At 39.8% G+C, this 18,961-nt stretch overlaps 1 protein-coding gene across 1 annotated transcript; it reads right to left on the bottom strand.

The window, feature by feature from the left end:
- Window positions 1-423: 423 nt before the first annotated feature.
- On the bottom strand, window positions 424-18,958 carry gps2.S (G protein pathway suppressor 2 S homeolog; the record flags this gene model as incomplete). Its single annotated transcript, NM_001086717.1, is given in 12 exon segments — window positions 424-640; window positions 830-913; window positions 3,026-3,109; window positions 3,349-3,428; window positions 4,038-4,124; window positions 4,789-4,957; window positions 5,882-5,961; window positions 6,286-6,365; window positions 8,274-8,386; window positions 8,522-8,631; window positions 10,223-10,336; window positions 18,892-18,958. Coding segments are annotated over 11 exon segments (1,065 nt in total). The 3' UTR covers window positions 424-556.
- Between the last annotated feature and the right edge of the window lie 3 nt (window positions 18,959-18,961).

Consider the following 18,961-nt stretch of genomic DNA (forward strand, 5'->3'; position numbering starts at 1 on the left):
TGTGGGGCCCCCTCTGTACCATCCAGTGCTGGGGCCCCCTCTGTAGCAATGTGGGGCCCCCTCTGTACCATCCAGTGCTGGGGCCCCCTCTGTAGCAATGTGGGGCCCCCTCTGTACCATCCAGTGCTGGGGCCCCCTCTGTAGCAATGTGGGGCCCCCTCTGTACCATCCAGTGCTGGGGCCCCCTCTGTAGCAATGTGGGGCTTCCTCTGTACCAATTTTGGGCCCCCTCTGTAGCAGTACTGCAGTCTCTGTTCTCTACAATAAACTCTCGGTAAATGAACATCACAAACGAAGTTCACGGTTTCTGGATTATTTTGCAAGTGGGTGTGGCCACACATGGGAAAAAGTGGGCGTGGCTAGCGTTGAGAGTTTATTTATATAACTATTATAACCCCACCCCCAATAAAGAAGGGAGGCGTGGCCAAGCCAGATAGAAGCACTTTATTCAGTATAGCAGCGCCTGGGGGTACAAAGCTGGCACAGAATTAGGCAAGAAGCGCCAGACAGGAGAGAAATTAGGAGCAAGTCCCGCCCCCTTCTGTAGGTGGAGCCATTATTTGTGGTAAAAGCGCTGGTTCTGTCCATGTTGCATGAAGGGGAGGCGGGGGTTCTGCTGGGGGGAGGCCTGAAATCCAGACTGAGAGAAATACACATTAGTATAAAATGACTGTAGGGGAGCAGTATGTGGCTTATTGGCTAGTAGCCCCGCCACAGGGCATAAAGGCAAATCTAGACAGTCTGACCCTTGTTCCATGTCATTATCTGCACCATCAAACCACCCTCCCTGAATATACCCCCAAACTGTGCCAGAGGCGGCCAATCTTACCGTGTGGGGCTGCTGAGGGGGCGTCCCATGAGGGTATCCACCCGGAGAGGCAGAGCGGGAGGGATGGCTGTAGGACAGGGCAGACTGTAGAGACAACACATCATGTCAGGGTGGAGCAGTGAGCAAGAACCACAAGGAGGGTGGGATGTAGGAGGGGCAAGAAGGAGAGAGAAGGAAATCACAGGGGTTACAAATTCACCATTATATACAGTGCAAAGTCCTGTCCCCATCCAAAAAATGGCTATAAGTGGGTGTCCATGTGGATGGCTTCATTTGATGTGTGGGACAAGAATTCCATGGGATTGGCTTAAGTTAGTGTTGCTGAGGCTCTCCATATGTGGCCATGGACCTCTGTGTGCTGCAAGAGGAACTCCATGTGGTTCTTTGGGTGGTTCTTCGGAAGAAACTCCTTGTCCTTGGCTTGGGTGACAGCAACTTATTCTGTTGGCTTAGATGGGTGGGGTGAGGAACTTCAGCTTAGGTGGGTGTCCATAAGGAATTTCTTGTGGATGGCTGTACCTGGGAGAAGGAACTCCATGTGTTTGTCTTGGGTGGAAGGAACACTTGTTTAGATGGGTGGAAGGAACTCTTGTTTAGATGGGTGGAAGGAACTCTTGTTTAGATGGGTGGAAGGAACTCTTGTTTAGATGGGTGGAAGGAACTCTTGTTTAGATGGGTGGAAGGAACTCTTGTTTAGATGGGTGGAAGGAACTCTTGTTTAGATGGGTGGAAGGAACACTTGTTTAGATGGGTGGAAGGAACTCTTGTTTAGATGGGTGGAAGGAACACTTGTTTAGATGGGTGGAAGGAACTCTTGTTTAGATGGGTGGAAGGAACTCTTGTTTAGATGGGTGGAAGGAACTCTTGTTTAGATGGGTGGAAGGAACTCTTGTTTAGATGGTTGGAAGGAACTCTTGTTTAGATGGGTGGAAGGAACTCTTGTTTAGATGGTTGGAAGGAACTCTTGTTTAGATGGGTGGAAGGAACTCTTGTTAGATGGGTGGAAGGAACTCTTGTTTAGATGGGTGGAAGGAACTCTTGTTTAGATGGGTGGAAGGAACTCTTGTTTAGATGGGTGGAAGGAACTCTTGTTTAGATGGGTGGAAGGAACACTTGTTTAGATGGGTGGAAGGAACTCTTGTTTAGATGGGTGGAAGGAACTCTTGTTTAGATGGGTGGAAGGAATTCTTGTTTAGATGGGTGGAAGAGATAGTTCATTTGATTAGCTTAGGTGGGTGTCAGTAAGGAATTTCTTGTTGATGGCTGTACCTGGGAGAGAAGGAACTCCATGTGTTTGTCTTGGGTGGAAGGAACTTGTGTTAAGGGCAGTGACACACCAGGGGATTAATCGCTAGCGATAAGTCAATGCTTCTCTGGGCAACTAATCTACTGCACTCTCCAGTAAAAGCTTTCCCATAGGCAACAGTGTGAATCCCTCCAGTCTCCCAAAATCACTTGAAGTTTCCTCTTATAGCGATTTTGGGAGACTGGAGCGACACATGGGTTTTACCACCAGCGATTCACACTATTGCCTATGGGAAAGCTTTTTACTGGAGAGTGCAGGAGATTAGTTGCCCAGAGAAACATTGATTTATTGCTAGCGATTAATCCCCTGGTGTGTCACTGCCCTTAGATGGGTGGGAGTGATACGTCATGTGATTATCTTAGGTGGGTGGAAGAGACTTCATGGGTGTGGCCTTGGATAGGAGCAAGAGGAGTGGGATAGGAACTAATTTGGTTGGTTTAGATGAGTGTTAAAGGGACTCCACGTGTTTCACTTGGGTTAAGGCAGCAGAAACTATAAGAAGTTGGTGTTCGTGGGTAGGAACTCCATGTGGTTGGTTGGAGGGTGGTGGAACTCCACGTATGTCTTTGATGGGTGTTTTCTTGACTGTTGCTGATTTGGGAAAAACCCTACATGATAGTGGTTTTATGTGCAATACCAGGTGGGAGTAGTGAGATGTACCAAAATGCAACACTGACTGGGGGTATCTGTGTCCCTGGAAAAGGTGAATGTGGGCGGAGACTACACAAAGTTAGGGAGCAGAACTTATGTGGGTCAGGCTGACATGCTACACAGCATATGGGATGCACAGAAAGACATGTCTATCAGGTTAAACCCAGTGTTATGGAGTGTAACTTGCCAATCACTGAGCCCAAGGTAATGCTAGCTGTTGGGTGAGTGTGCCCACTTACCTTGGCTGGCTGCAGTGGCACAGTTATCTGTGGTGCAGGAAGCAGAGTCTGCAGAGCCTGGGGGTGCATGGGACGTAGGGTGGACTGGGAAGAGATAAGTTATCTGTCAGTTATATGTGCCCAGTGACTATTCGCAGCTTCTCTTGTGTCTGCCCTCCAGGAGGCCACGTGTACCTAAGGTCTCCTCCATCCTGCCCTGCCCCTATTAGCACATCCATAAGGTGAGTAACCAGTAAAAGACCTCTGTGTGTATTTGCAGCGATTCTTACAAGACATTGCCTCACTAGCCCCACTCTTTGGCTTATGGACAGGTTGCCACTCACTGAGTCACTGAATCCAGACTGCTGGTTGGCATGTTCCAGCTGCTTCTGCAGAGGGATCCCCGTGCTGGTGGGCATGAAACCTGAGAGAGTGAGAGAGACAGCAACACGTGAGACTGCCAGAAGCAGGCCGACTGTCTGGGGATGAAAAGAGACTTCTGGAAACATCGGAATGTAGCGTGAGGGAGTCTTTAGCAAATAGGAAAGAGAGGTGAGGAAACATGGATAGAGTCATCAGCAAATAGGCAGAGAGGGACCAGGAAGAAGGGAAAGAGGCATTGAGGATAGAGGAATGATCAGGAAGTAGAGAAAGAGGGACCAGGAAGAAGGGGAAGAGGCATTGAGGATAGAGGAATGATCAGGAAGTAGAGAAAGAGGGACCAGGAAGAAGGGGAAGAGGCATTGAGGATAGAGGAATGATCAGGAAGTAGAGAAAGAGGGACCAGGAAGAAGGGGAAGAGGCATTGAGGATAGAGGAATGATCAGGAAGTAGAGAAAGAGGGACCAGGAAGAAGGGGAAGAGGGACCAGGAAGAGGCATTGAGGATAGAGGAATGATCAGGAAGTAGGGAGATGAGTTGGGGGTTAGACATGAGTCTGGAGTTGAGCCATTTGGGCACATAATGTGAGTTGATGTCAGGTGGCCAGGCATTGTTGTATAGAAGGGTAAGTGGGGGTGTTGGGGCCACTCACCTGCGTGGGGGCCAGTATAGTGACTGTGCATGCTGTACCCCGGCTGCTGGTGGGACAGGTACTGCATTGTCTGGAAGGCAGAGGGACCTGCACACACAGGAGGGAGAGGGTTAAACTAGATAATCAGAGAATAAAGGGGTGTAATAATGCTGCATTAATGGCTCTACCCTTATTAACTCATTCCAGTCCATACAGGGATGTCATTGGCCTGTTAACTCTTACATGTCCTTCTCACAGTTGTGGGGAGGCAGCTCATTACATTCCCAGCACTTATAGACGTAACAATGGAGATGTGTCCTGGAGAAGCTCATTCATTCCAATCCACACGTGTAGAGCTGAATCATCAGATAAACTGATAGAAACAATACAATTCTACCTGGATCTGATGATTCAGCACTAAAACAATGGCCCATGTCCATGAGCCGACCCATATCCAAGTCTTCTGCCCATATCAGCACTCGACTCGTTTCCCACCATAAACATTCCTTAATATCGTATGACAATTCCTTTTGTACAATATTATCTCTGCGTCTATGGCCACCTTAATCCAAAATTCACAGCAAAGACTGGGAGGGGTTTGTTTATACAGAGCTCAGCTAATGCAGCATAAGTTTGTGCCATAAAGCAGAATATATTTTCAGCAGAAATTTTAAGCACTTTGCTCATGTTGAAGAAAAAAAAAGGGGGCCAACTCGCCCCTTCAACTGGAAACACACAGGGTGTGCAGGGAATAGGCTGGTGCCTTCCTTACCTCTTATTGGCTGACTCCCTGCATAGTTAACTGGGCCAGCCTGTCCTGCTGCAAAGCTGTGCTGTGATTGGCTTACAGTGTAAGGGCCGTGGCTGGATTGGCTGCTCTGGTACTGGCCGTGTTCTGCTGCTGTTGGGCTGAACGATGTCTGGGAAGAGTAGTGGCGCCCCTGAGGGACATAAAGACCAATGATGGGGGGGTAAAGTGCAATTAAATGTGACCCCTCACTCCCTGTACTTACCCTCATATCCCCCCCCCTATTCATACAATGCTTGTATAATATGTCTCTACTTAAAATGATCCTGTCATCGGAAAACATGTTTTTTTCAAAACACATCAGTTAATAGTGCTGCTCCAGCAGAATTCTGCACTGAAATCCATTTCTCAAAAGAGCAAACAGATTTTTTTATATTCAATTTTGAAATCTGACATGGGGCTAGACATATTGTCAATTTCCCAGCTGCCCCAAGTCATGTGACTTGTGCCTGCACTTTAGGAGAGAAATGCTTTCTGGCAGGCTGTTGTTTCTCCTACTCAATGTAACTGAATGTGTCTCAGTGGGACCTGGATTTTACTATTGAGTGTTGTTTCTTAGATCTACCAGGCAGCTGTTATCTTGTGTTAGGGAGCTGCTATCTGGTTACCTTCCCATTGTTCTGTTGTTTGGCTGCTGGGGGGGAGGGGGTGATATCAGTCCAACTTGCAGTACAGCAGTAAAGAGTGATTGAAGTTTATTTGAGTACAAGTCACATGACTTGGGGCAGCTGGGAAATTGACAAAATGTCTAGCCCCATGTCAGATTTCAAAATTGAATATAAAAAAAAATCTGTTTGCTCTTTTGAGAAATGGATTTCAGTGCAGAATTCTGCTGGAGCAGCACCATTAACTGATTCATTTTGGGAAAAAAATTTTTTCCCATGACAGTATCCCTTTAATCCCCCAATATCTGTAATATCCTCAGTACTTACCCTCATATCCCCCAGTTCATCTAATGTGTGTATCATATTTATATATATATATATATATATAATAATATAATAATAATAATAATATACAATAAAGGGGGAGGGTATAGCAGATGTACTTGACTCACAGCAATGACTGGGGCTCCAAACATCTGCTTGGCTCGATCTGACATGAGACTGGTGGCTCGGGAATGTCCTCCTGGGCTGCCTGAGAGACACAATCATTGCATCACATAAAGCAGAGACACAGGGACATTTCTTCATTATGGGGAACCTGCTGTGCCTAAAGCCATACAACTAGTACAGCAGCCAAAAGCAGTGCAGCTTCTCAACCTTCTATACTATTCACCCTGCTCTGACTTTGCCCCTACTGGAGCTGAGCTGCACTGCCCAGTGTATTCAGCACATACGACCACACCCCCACAACTGAGCCACTTACCTGGAATATTAATGAGGGGGCGGGTCACTTACCTTGCATATTAATGAGGGGCGGGTCACTTACCTTGCATATTAATGAGGGCGGGTCACTTACCTTGCATATTGAGGAGGTGGGCTCCTGTGTGCATGACCATGCCCTGAGGATAAGCAGCGGATGTCAGGGTTGTTAGGTCACTGTGTGGAGAGATAAAGGGGAAGTAAAACATCAGAATGGGTATTTACTAGGACAATTCAATGGGAATTCAGAGTGTTCATTATGGACTGGAGAGCTGACAGTCTCTGGAGGGGGAGGCCAATTAAAAGAGAGTTACAGTAGTCTAGACGTGATATGATGAGAGAGTGAATAAGAATTTTGGCCGCGTCTTGGGTGATAAATGATGGTATTTTGGATATATTCCTTAGGTGGAAGTGACATGATTTAATAAGTGATTGGATATGAGGAGTGAATGACAGGGCAGAATCTAGGATAACCCCAAGGCACCGGGCCTGGGGAGAGGGGGTGATAGTGGAATTGGTAACTATGATGGATACTTCCGGGATGCTACTGGTGTTAGTTGGAGGAAAGAGAACCATTTCAGTTTTAGAGAGGTTTAATTTAAGGTAGCGTTGTGACATCCAGGTAGAGATAGAGGACAGGCAGGAGGAGACGCGAGTTAGGAGTTCTGGGTTGAGATCAGGAGATGAGAGATAGATCTGAGTATCGTCAGCATAGAGGTGGTAGTGGAAACCATACGAGTTGATTAATTTGCCGAGGGAGGAGGTATAGAGGGAGAATAGTAATGGTCCCAGGACAGAGCCTTGAGGAACTCCAACAGAAAGAGGTAGGGGAGAAGATGCTACTCCATTGTAGGAGACACTGAAGGAACGATTGGAGATGTAAGAAGAGAACCAGGACAGGGCTGTGTCACGAAGGCCAAGTGACTGGAGGGACTGGAGGAGGAGAGGGTGATCTACAGTGTCAAATGCGGCTGGGAGATCAAGCAGTATTAGTAGTGAGAAATGATTGTTGGCTTTAGCGGTTAAAAGGTCATTAGTTAGTCGAGTCAGGGCAGTTTCAGTGGAGTGTTGTGGCTTAAAACCAGATTGTAGGGGGTCCAGCAGGTTATTGTCAGAGAGGAATGAGGTCCCTTTGTATGTGCCAGAATCTGCCCCTTATGGTTGTTCCTTCCTCAATCTTTTCCCCTCCACCTGTGCTGCTTCTTCACTCCTTTGTCTCCATTACCCCTGATACCTAATCATTTCCCTGCACCCTGCACCCTGCTTGTCACCTTTGTACCACTCAGCCTTCATTCTGCCATCTCATCTCTCTTCTCCTACTAATCCTCTCTCATTCTCTTCTCCTTACCTCTGATGTTTCCTCAGTCTCCTCCCATTCACCTCTGCTCCTACCTCAGTCTCCTCCCATTCACCTCCGCTCCTACGTCAGTCTCCTCCCATTCCCCTCCACTCCTACCTCAGTCTTCTCCCATTCACCTCTGCTCCTACCTCAGTCTCCTCCCATTCACCTCCGTCCTGCCTCAGTCTCCTCCCATTCCCCTCCACTCCTACCTCAGTCTCCTCCCATTAACCTCCGTCCTGCCTCAGTCTCCTCCCATTCACCTCCGTCCTGCCTCAGTCTCCTCCCATTCCCCTCCACTCCTACCTCAGTCTCCTCCCATTAACCTCCGTCCTGCCTCAGTCTCCTCCCATTCACCTCTGCTCCTACCTTAGTCTCCTCCCATTAACCTCCGTCCTGCCTCAGTCTCCTCCCATTAACCTCCGTCCTGCCTCAGTCTCCTCCCATTCCCCTCCACTCCTACCTCAGTCTCCTCCCATTAACCTCCGTCCTGCCTCAGTCTCCTCCCATTCACCTCCGCTCCTACCTTAGTCTCCTCCCATTAACCTCCGTCCTGCCTCAGTCTCCTCCCATTCCCCTCCGCTCCTACCTTAGTCTCCTCCCATTAACCTCCGTCCTGCCTCAGTCTCCTCCCATTAACCTCCGTCCTGCCTCAGTCTCCTCCCATTCACCTCCACTCTTGCCACTGATCCTTTCTTATTCTTTGCCCCTTACCTCTGATACTTCCTCAGTCTCTTACCACTCACCTCTGCTCCTTTCTTCTCCTCTTCTCCTCCTCATGAAGAACCTTCTTCAGTTGCAGGAACAGTTGGTGCTTCTCCTCCTGTAGTGAATTCAGTTTGTCCTGGAGCTTCATGATCTGCAGGGACACAGAGTTAGTGACATTACAGTGACATAGACAAGCTCTGTATCAGTTACCTATGAGCTATAAGTAGCAACAAGCAACCCATTGTCTCTCTACAACCTTACTGGCACTGAGCATGAACATCATCACCTGTTCCCTGGTCTCCTCCAAGGACATCCTCTCTTCCATCTCCTTCTTCCTCCTCCTCTCCTGTTCATCTCTCAACTTCTGCTCCATCATCTTGTCCACCTCCTCCTCCTCTGCAAAATGGACATTGTAAAAGTCATAATCTCACTGCCCCAAGGGTGACACCTCACTGATCCAAAAGGACACCCTGCTGCCTCAAGGGAACACCCCAACTGGCCAAAGGAAACAGCTCCCTGCCCCAAGGGAACAACCCACTGCCCCAAGGGGACATCCCATTGCCCCAAGGGAATAACCCACTGCCCCAAGGGAATACCCCACTAAACCAAGGGAATACCCCATTAAACCAAGGGAATACCCCATTAAACCAAGGGAATACCCCACTGCCCCAAGGAGACATCCCACTGCCCCAAGGGGACATCCCACTGCCCCAAGGAAATACCCCACTGCCCAAAAGTAATACCCCACTGCCCCAAGGGGACATCCCACTGCCCCAAGGGGACATCCCACTGCCCCAAGGGAATACCCCACTGCCCCAAGGAGACGTCCCACTGCCCCAATGGGACATCCCACTGCCCCAAGGAAATACTCCACTGCCCAAAAGTAATACCCCACTGCCCCAAGGGGACATCCCACTGCCCCAAGGGAATACCCCACTGCCCCAAGGAGACGTCCCACTGCCCCAAGGGGACATCCCACTGCCCCAAGGGAATACCCCACTTCCCAAAAGGAATACTCCACTGCCCCAACGGAAAAAACAGATCAGGTTCTCAGTCTCTAAACTACAGACCAGTTAGTCTGAAAATTGTGGCAGGAAAGCTTTTGGAAGGGGTAATAAGGGATAAGATAGTGGAATACATTGAAAATCACAATATTGTGAGTTCTATGTGTAATAGTTTTATGTGCCAGACTAATTTAATTTCTTTTTATGAGAAGGTGAGCAGGGACCTTGACTCTGGGATGACAGTGGATGTGATTTACTTAGACTTTGCTGAGGCATTTGATTCAGTACAGGTATTGGGTCTATTATCTGGAACACCTGGAGGTTTCGGGATTGGGAGTCTTTCTGTACTTTGGATCCTCATATTTATAGGAGAAGAAAAGGTTAAAGCACAATTAAAGGAAAATCAGTGATGAACTGAAGCAAGGCTAAAATCACATGGACATACAAGAGACCCTGTAGTCTGGTGAGAGACACCTGGGAAAGGTAAGAAAGATGGCAGAAATGTGTAGAAACTTCCCGGGGCACTTACACTATTTCCCCATGTAAAACTGCAGCAGCTGCTCAGTGGATAGAAACTAGGAGAGTCGATGCACTGGGGTTGTATATAGGCGATACCACTCCTTACCCATAATGCACCTCATTGCAATTCCTACACAAGTAATCCTGCCAACCTTTCCTTTCTAAAGAGTAGTGATGCCAGCCTCTCCTACCTGCACACAGTATATATATGCCAGCCTTCTCTACATATACACAGCACCTAATAATAATACTAATAGTAATAATAATAATAGTAATAATAGTTATTCCTACACAAGTAATCCTGCCAACCTTTCCTTTCTAAAGAGTAGTGATGCCAGCCTCTCTTACCTGCACACAGTGTATATGCCAGCCTTCTCTACATATACACAGCACCTAATAATACTAATGCCTCCCCCCATTATAAGGCACTTACATACAAATATCATTTACCCCAAGGGTCTTACCCTGCCTCTTGCGCTCCCGCTCCATCATGACGTGCCTATGGAGTGCCCGGGCCATGGTGTTGGACAGTTTGGGTCTCTCCAGTAGCGCTGGCATAGTGATGGGTAAAGGAGGACCTAATGGGAAAGAGAGGGGACACAGTAAGTCCTACAATACACATGTACTGAGCCCCAACTTCTAATGCTGCCACTTACACGTGTCTCTGTTACTCATGTGTATACAAATACTCACACTGTTACACACACTTGTACTTTACTCACTACTGCACCACACACACATACAATACACTCTCTCCTACTTTATCTCTAATGTTGTCAAACTGGGGCCCGGAAACAATAGATCTCTTAAAGGGGACCTGTCACCCAGACATGAAAATCTGTATAATAAAAGTCCTTTCCAAATTAAACATGAAATCCAATTTCTTTTTTTTTATTTACGCATTCATAGCTGTTGTAAACTCATTTAAACATCTCAGCTGTCAATCAAATATTGTCTGCCCCTCCTCTATGCCTTAGGCAGTTACTTTCACTTTCCATTCAGCACTTCCTACATGTCACTGCTCTCCCACAAAATGGCTCCTGCCTGTTAGTTATAATTATGACTTCCCAGACTGAAGGAAACAAGATTCAAATCATTTATATAGTGTAATTAATGTTCATTTTGCTTGACTAATGTGATAAAATAGGATTTGGAATCATTTTTTTGGGTGATGGGTCCCCTTTAATGTAATGACAATATAATGTACTGCTACACTACACTAGTTCAAATGATGTGTTTCCTACTACTATAGTTTCTATAAACAAGCTGCTGTGTAGCCATGGGGGCAGCCATTCAAGCACAGCATACACAGTAGATAACAGATAAGTTCTGAATAATCCCATTGTATACTACAGAGTACGTCTGTTATCTGCTGTATATCCTGTGCATCCATGGCTACACAGCAGCTTGTTTATATAAACTATAGTAGTACTTATCTGTTATCTACTGTGTATCCTGTGCTTGAATGGCTGCCCCCATGGCTACACAGCAGCTTGTTTATATAAACTATAGTAGTACTTATCTGTTATCTACTGTGTATCCTGCGCTTGAATGGCTGCCCCCATGGCTACACAGCAGCTTGTTTATATAAACTATAGTAGTACTTATCTGTTATCTACTGTGTATCCTGTGCTTGAATGGCTGCCCCCATGGCTACACAGCAGCTTGTTTATATAAACTATAGTAGTACTTATCTGTTATCTACTGTATATCCTGTGCTTGAATGGCTGCCCCCATGGCTACACAGCAGCTTGTTTATATAAACTATAGTAGTACTTATCTGTTATCTACTGTGTATCCTGTGCTTGAATGGCTGCCCCCATGGCTACACAGCAGCTTGTTTATAGAAACTATAGTAGTACTTATCTGTTATCTACGTGTATCCTGTGCTTGAATGGCTACCCCCATGGCTACAAGCAGCTTGTTTATATAAACTACAGTAGTACTTATCTGTTATCTACTGTGTATCCTGTGCTTGAATGGCTGCCCCCATGGCTACACAGCAGCTTGTTTATATAAACTATAGTAGTACTTATCTGTTATCTACTGTGTATCCTGTGCTTGAATGGCTGCCCCCATGGCTACACAGCAGCTTGTTTATATAAACTATAATAGTACTTATCTGTTATCTACTGTGTATCCTGTGCTTGAATGGCTGCCCCCATGGCTACACAGCAGCTTGTTTATATAAACTATAGTAGTACTTATCTGTTATCTACTGTGTATCCTGTGCTTGAATGGCTGTCCCCATGGCTACACAGCAGCTTGTTTATATAAACTATAGTAGTACTTATCTGTTATCTACTGTGTATCCTGTGCTTGAATGGCTGCCCCCATGGCTACACAGCAGCTTGTTTATAGAAACTATAGTAGTACTTATCTGTTATCTACGTGTATCCTGTGCTTGAATGGCTACCCCCATGGCTACAAGCAGCTTGTTTATATAAACTACAGTAGTACTTATCTGTTATCTACTGTGTATCCTGTGCTTGAATGGCTGCCCCCATGGCTACACAGCAGCTTGTTTATATAAACTATAGTAGTACTTATCTGTTATCTACTGTGTATCCTGTGCTTGAATGGCTGCCCCCATGGCTACACAGCAGCTTGTTTATATAAACTATAATAGTACTTATCTGTTATCTACTGTGTATCCTGTGCTTGAATGGCTGCCCCCATGGCTACACAGCAGCTTGTTTATATAAACTATAGTAGTACTTATCTGTTATCTACTGTGTATCCTGTGCTTGAATGGCTGTCCCCATGGCTACACAGCAGCTTGTTTATATAAACTATAGTAGTACTTATCTGTTATCTACTGTGTATCCTGTGCTTGAATGGCTGCCCCCATGGCTACACAGCAGCTTGTTTATATAAACTATAGTAGTACTTATCTGTTATCTACTGTGTATCCTGTGCTTGAATGGCTGTCCCCATGGCTACACAGCAGCTTGTTTATATAAACTATAGTAGTACTTATCTGTTATCTACGTGTATCCTGTGCTTGAATGGCTGCCCCCATGGCTACAAGCAGCTTGTTTATATAAACTACAGTAGTACTTATCTGTTATCTACTGTGTATCCTGTGCTTGAATGGCTGCCCCCATGGCTACACAGCAGCTTGTTTATATAAACTATAGTAGTACTTATCTGTTATCTACTGTGTATCCTGTGCTTGAATGGCTGCCCCCATGGTTACACAGCAGCTTGTGTATATAAACTATATAAACAAGTTGGGAACAAGTATGATCACTATATATAAATATATAAGGGGATATGATCATTATATATAAATATATAAGGGGGATATGATCACTATATATAAATAAATAAGGGGATATGATCACTATATATAAATATATAAGGGGATATGATCACTATATATAAATATATAAGGGGATATGATCACTATATATAAATATATAAGGGGATATGACCACTATATATAAATATATAAGGGGATATGACCACTATATATAAATATATAAGGGGATATGATCACTATATCCTCTTATATATAAATATATAAGAGGATATGATCACTATATAAAAATATATAAGGGGATATGATCACTATATATAAATATATAAGGGAGATATGATCACTATATATAAATATATAAGGGGATATGACCACTATATATAAATATATAAGGGGGATATAATCACTATATATAAATATATAAGGGGATATGACCACTATATATAAATATATAAGGGGGATATGATCACTATATATAAATATATAAGGGGGATATGATCACTATATATAAATATATAAGGGAGATATGATCACTATATATAAATATATAAGGGGATATGACCACTATATATAAATATATAAGGGGATATGACCACTATATATAAATATATAAGGGGATATGATCACTATATCCTCTTATATATAAATATATAAGAGGATATGATCACTATATAAAAATATATAAGGGGATATGATCACTATATATAAATATATAAGGGGGATATGATCACTACATATAAATATATAAGAGGGATATGATCACTATATATAAATATATAAGGGGGATATGATCACTATATATAAATATATAAGGGGGATATGATCACTATATATAAATATATAAGGGGGATATGATCACTACATATAAATATATAAGGGGGATATGATCACTACATATAAATATATAAGAGGGATAATGATCAATATATATAAATATATAAGGGGATATGATCACTATATATAAATATATAAGGGGGATATGATCACTACATATAAATATATAAGGGGGATATGATCACTACATATAAATATATAAGAGGGATATGATCACTATATATAAATATATAAGGGGGATATGATCACTATATATAATATATAAGGGGGATATGATCACTATATATAATATATAAGAGGGATATGATCACTATATATAAATATATAAGGGGGATATGATCACTATATATAAATATATAAGGGGATATGATCACTATATATAAATATATAAGGGGGATATGATCACTATATATAAATATATAAGAGGGATATGATCACTATATATAAATATATAAGGGGGATATGATCACTATATATAAATATATAAGGGGGATATGATCACTATATATAAATATATAAGGGGGATATGATCACTACATATAAATATATAAGGGGGATATGATCACTACATATAAATATATAAGAGGGGATTGATCACTAATATAAATATATAAGGGGATATGATCACTATATATAAATATATAAGGGGATATGATCACTATATATAAATATATAAGGGGATATGATCACATATATAAATATATAAGGGGGATATGATCACTATATATAAATATATAAGGGGGATATGATCACTATATATAAATATATAAGGGGGATATGATCACTATATATAAATATATAAGGGATATGATCACTATATATAAATATATAAGGGGATATGATCACTATATATAAATATATAAGGGGATATGATCACTATATGTAAATATATAAGGGGATATGATCACTATATGTAAATATATAAGGGGGATATGATCACTATATATAAATATATAAGGGGGATATGATCACTATATATAAATATATAAGGGATATGATCACTATATATAAATATATAAGGGGATATGATCACTATATATAAATATATAAGGGGATATGATCACTATATATAAATATATAAGGGGATATGATCACTATATATAGATTATAAGGGGATATGATCACTATATATAATATATAAGGGGATATGATCACTATATATAAATATATAAGAGGGATATGATCACTATATATAAATATATAAGGGGGATATGATCACTATATATAAATATATAAGGGGGATATGATCACTATATATAAATATATAAGGGGGATATGATCACTATATAAATATATAAGGGGGATATGATCACTATATATAAATATATAAGGGGGATATGATCACTATATATAAATATATAAGGGGATATGATCACTATATATAAATATATAAGGGGATATGATCACTTTATATAAATATATAAGGGGATATGATCACTATATATAAATATATAAGGGGGATATGATCACTTTATATAAATATATAAGGGGATATGATCACTATATATAAATATATAAGGGGATATGATCACTATATATAAATATATAAGGGGATATGATCACTATATATAAATATATAAGGGGGATATGATCAGTATATATAAATATATAAGGGGATATGATCACTATATATAAATATATAAGGGGGATATGATCACTATATATAAATATATAAGGGGGATATGATCACTATATATAAATATATAAGGGGATATGATCACTATATATAAATATATAAGGGGATATGATCACTATATATAAATATATAAGGGGATATGATCACTATATATAAATATATAAGGGGATATGATCACTATATATAAATATATAAGGGGGATATGATCACTTTATATAAATATATAAGGGGATATGATCACTATATATAAATATATAAGGGGATATGATCACTATATATAAATATATAAGGGGATATGATCACTATATATAAATATATAAGGGGGGATATGATCAGTATATATAAATATATAAGGGGATATGATCACTATATATAAATATATAAGGGGGATATGATCACTATATATAAATATATAAGGGGATATGATCACTATATATAAATATATAAGGGGATATGATCACTATATATAAATATATAAGGGGATATGATCACTATATATAAATATATAAGGGGATATGATCACTATATATAAATATATAAGGGGATATGATCACTATATATAAATATATAAGGGGATATGATCACTATATATAAATATATAAGGGGGATATGATCACTATATATAAATATATAAGGGGATATGATCACTATATATAAATATATAAGGGGGGATATGATCACTTTATATAATATATAAGGGGATATGATCACTATATATAAATATATAAGGGGATATGATCACTATATATAAATATATAAGGGGATATGATCACTATATATAAATATATAAGGGGGGATATGATCAGTATATATAAATATATAAGGGGATATGATCACTATATATAAATATATAAGGGGGATATGATCACTATATATAAATATATAAGGGGGATATGATCACTATATATAAATATATAAGGGGATATGATCACTATATATAAATATATAAGGGGATATGATCACTATATATAAATATATAAGGGGATATGATCACTATATATAATATATAAGGGATATGACACTATATATAAATATATAAGGGATATGATCACTATATATAAATATATAAGGGGATATGATCACTATATATAAATATATAAGGGGATATGATCACTATATATAAATATATAAGGGGATATGATCACTATATATAAATATATAAAGGGGGATATGATCACTATATATAAATATATAAGGGGGATATATCACTATATATAAATATATAAGGGGATATGATCACTATATATAAATATATAAGGGGATATGATCACTATATATAAATATATAAGGGGATATGATCACTATATATAAATATATAAGGGGATATGATCACTATATATAAATATATAAGGGGATATGATCACTATATATAAATATATAAGGGGGATATGATCACTATATATAAATATATAAGGGGGATATGATCACTATATATAAATATATAAGGGGGATATGATCACTATATATAAATATATAAGGGGATATGATCACTATATATAAATATATAAGGGGATATGATCACTATATATAAATATATAAGGGGATATGATCACTATATATAAATATATAAGGGGATATGATCACTATATATAAATATATAAGGGGATATGATCACTATATATAAATATATAAGGGGATATATCACTATATATAAATATATAAGGGGGATATGATCACTATATATAAATATATAAGGGGATATGATCACTATATATAAATATATAGGGGATATGATCACTATATATAAATTATAAGGGGATATGATCACTATATATAAATATATAAGGGGATATAATCACTATATATAAATATATAAGGGGATATGATCACTATATATAAATATATAAGGGGATATGATCACTATATATAAATATATAAGGGGATATGATCACTATATATAAATATATAAGGGGATATGATCACTATATATAAATATATAAGGGGATATATCACTATATATAAATATATAAGGGGGATATGATCACTATATATAAATATATAAGGGGGATATGATCACTATATATAAATATATAAGGGGGATATGATCACTATATATAAATATATAAGGGGATATAATCACTATATATAAATATATAAGGGGATATGATCACTATATATAAATATATAAGGGGATATGATCACTATATATAAATATATAAGGGGGATATGATCACTATATATAAATATATAAGGGGATATGATCACTATATATAAATATATAAGGGGATATGATCACTATATATAAATATATAAGGGGATATGATCACTATATATAAATATATAAGGGGATATAATCACTATATATAAATATATAAGGGGGATATGATCACTATATATAAATATATAAAGGGGATATGATCACTATATATAAATATATAAGGGGATATGATCACTATATATAAATATATAAGGGGATATGATCACTATATATAAATATATAAAGGGGGATATGATCACTATATATAAATATATAAGGGGGATATGATCACTATATATAAATATATAAGGGGATATGATCACTATAATATAAAATATTATAAGGGGATATGATCACTATATATAAATATATAAGGGGGATATGATCACTATATATAAATATATAAGGGGATATGATCACATATATAAATATATAATAGGATATGATCACTATATATAAATATATAAGGGATATGATCACTATATATAATATATAAGGGGGATATGATCACTATATATAAATATATAAGGGGATATGATCACTATATATAAATATATAAGGGGATATGATCACTATATATAATATATAAGGGGATATGATCACTATATATAAATATATAAGGGGATATGATCACTATATATAAATATATAAGGGGAATATGATCACTATATATAAATATATAAGGGGGGATATGATCAGTATATATAAATATATAAGGGGGATATGATCACTATATATAAATATATAAGGGGGATATGATCACTATATATAAATATATAAGGGGATATGAGTTAGAAGAGGGGGTACATTATTCACTATATAATTTACAATAGGAGTAGTTTATGGACTATATAAAGGGGAGATAATAAAGCAGTAGCTCCTCCCAGCAGGCGGGAGCCAATGAGATTGCAGGAGACAGACAGACAGGTAGAAGGCAGGTGCAGGTGTTGAGGAGAGTGAAAGCAATAGAATAGAATGAGTAGTAAAGCGGTTGAGTTGCAGGAGGAATATAAAAGTCCCAGAATGCGGCAGTTCAGAAGAGGCTGCTGGGAGTTGTAGTTGAGCAGTAGGAGGGGGAGTGTGAGAGAAAAGCTGAGGCCTGGTTGTTGCTCAGAGATTTAGGGGCCGGAGCAGAGAGTAGTGATTAGAGTGCAAGCTGGCCGGGACACTGTACGTAATATATAAATAGCGAAGCTCCTCTCACCCGTATCCGGAGCCGAGACGAACAAACAGAACAGTTTTCCACTTTCCGCTGCGGCACGACTTCCGGCAGG

The sequence above is a fragment of the Xenopus laevis genome, chromosome 3S (genome assembly GCF_017654675.1).
Source record: "Xenopus laevis strain J_2021 chromosome 3S, Xenopus_laevis_v10.1, whole genome shotgun sequence".
Lineage (NCBI taxonomy): Eukaryota > Metazoa > Chordata > Amphibia > Anura > Pipidae > Xenopus > Xenopus laevis.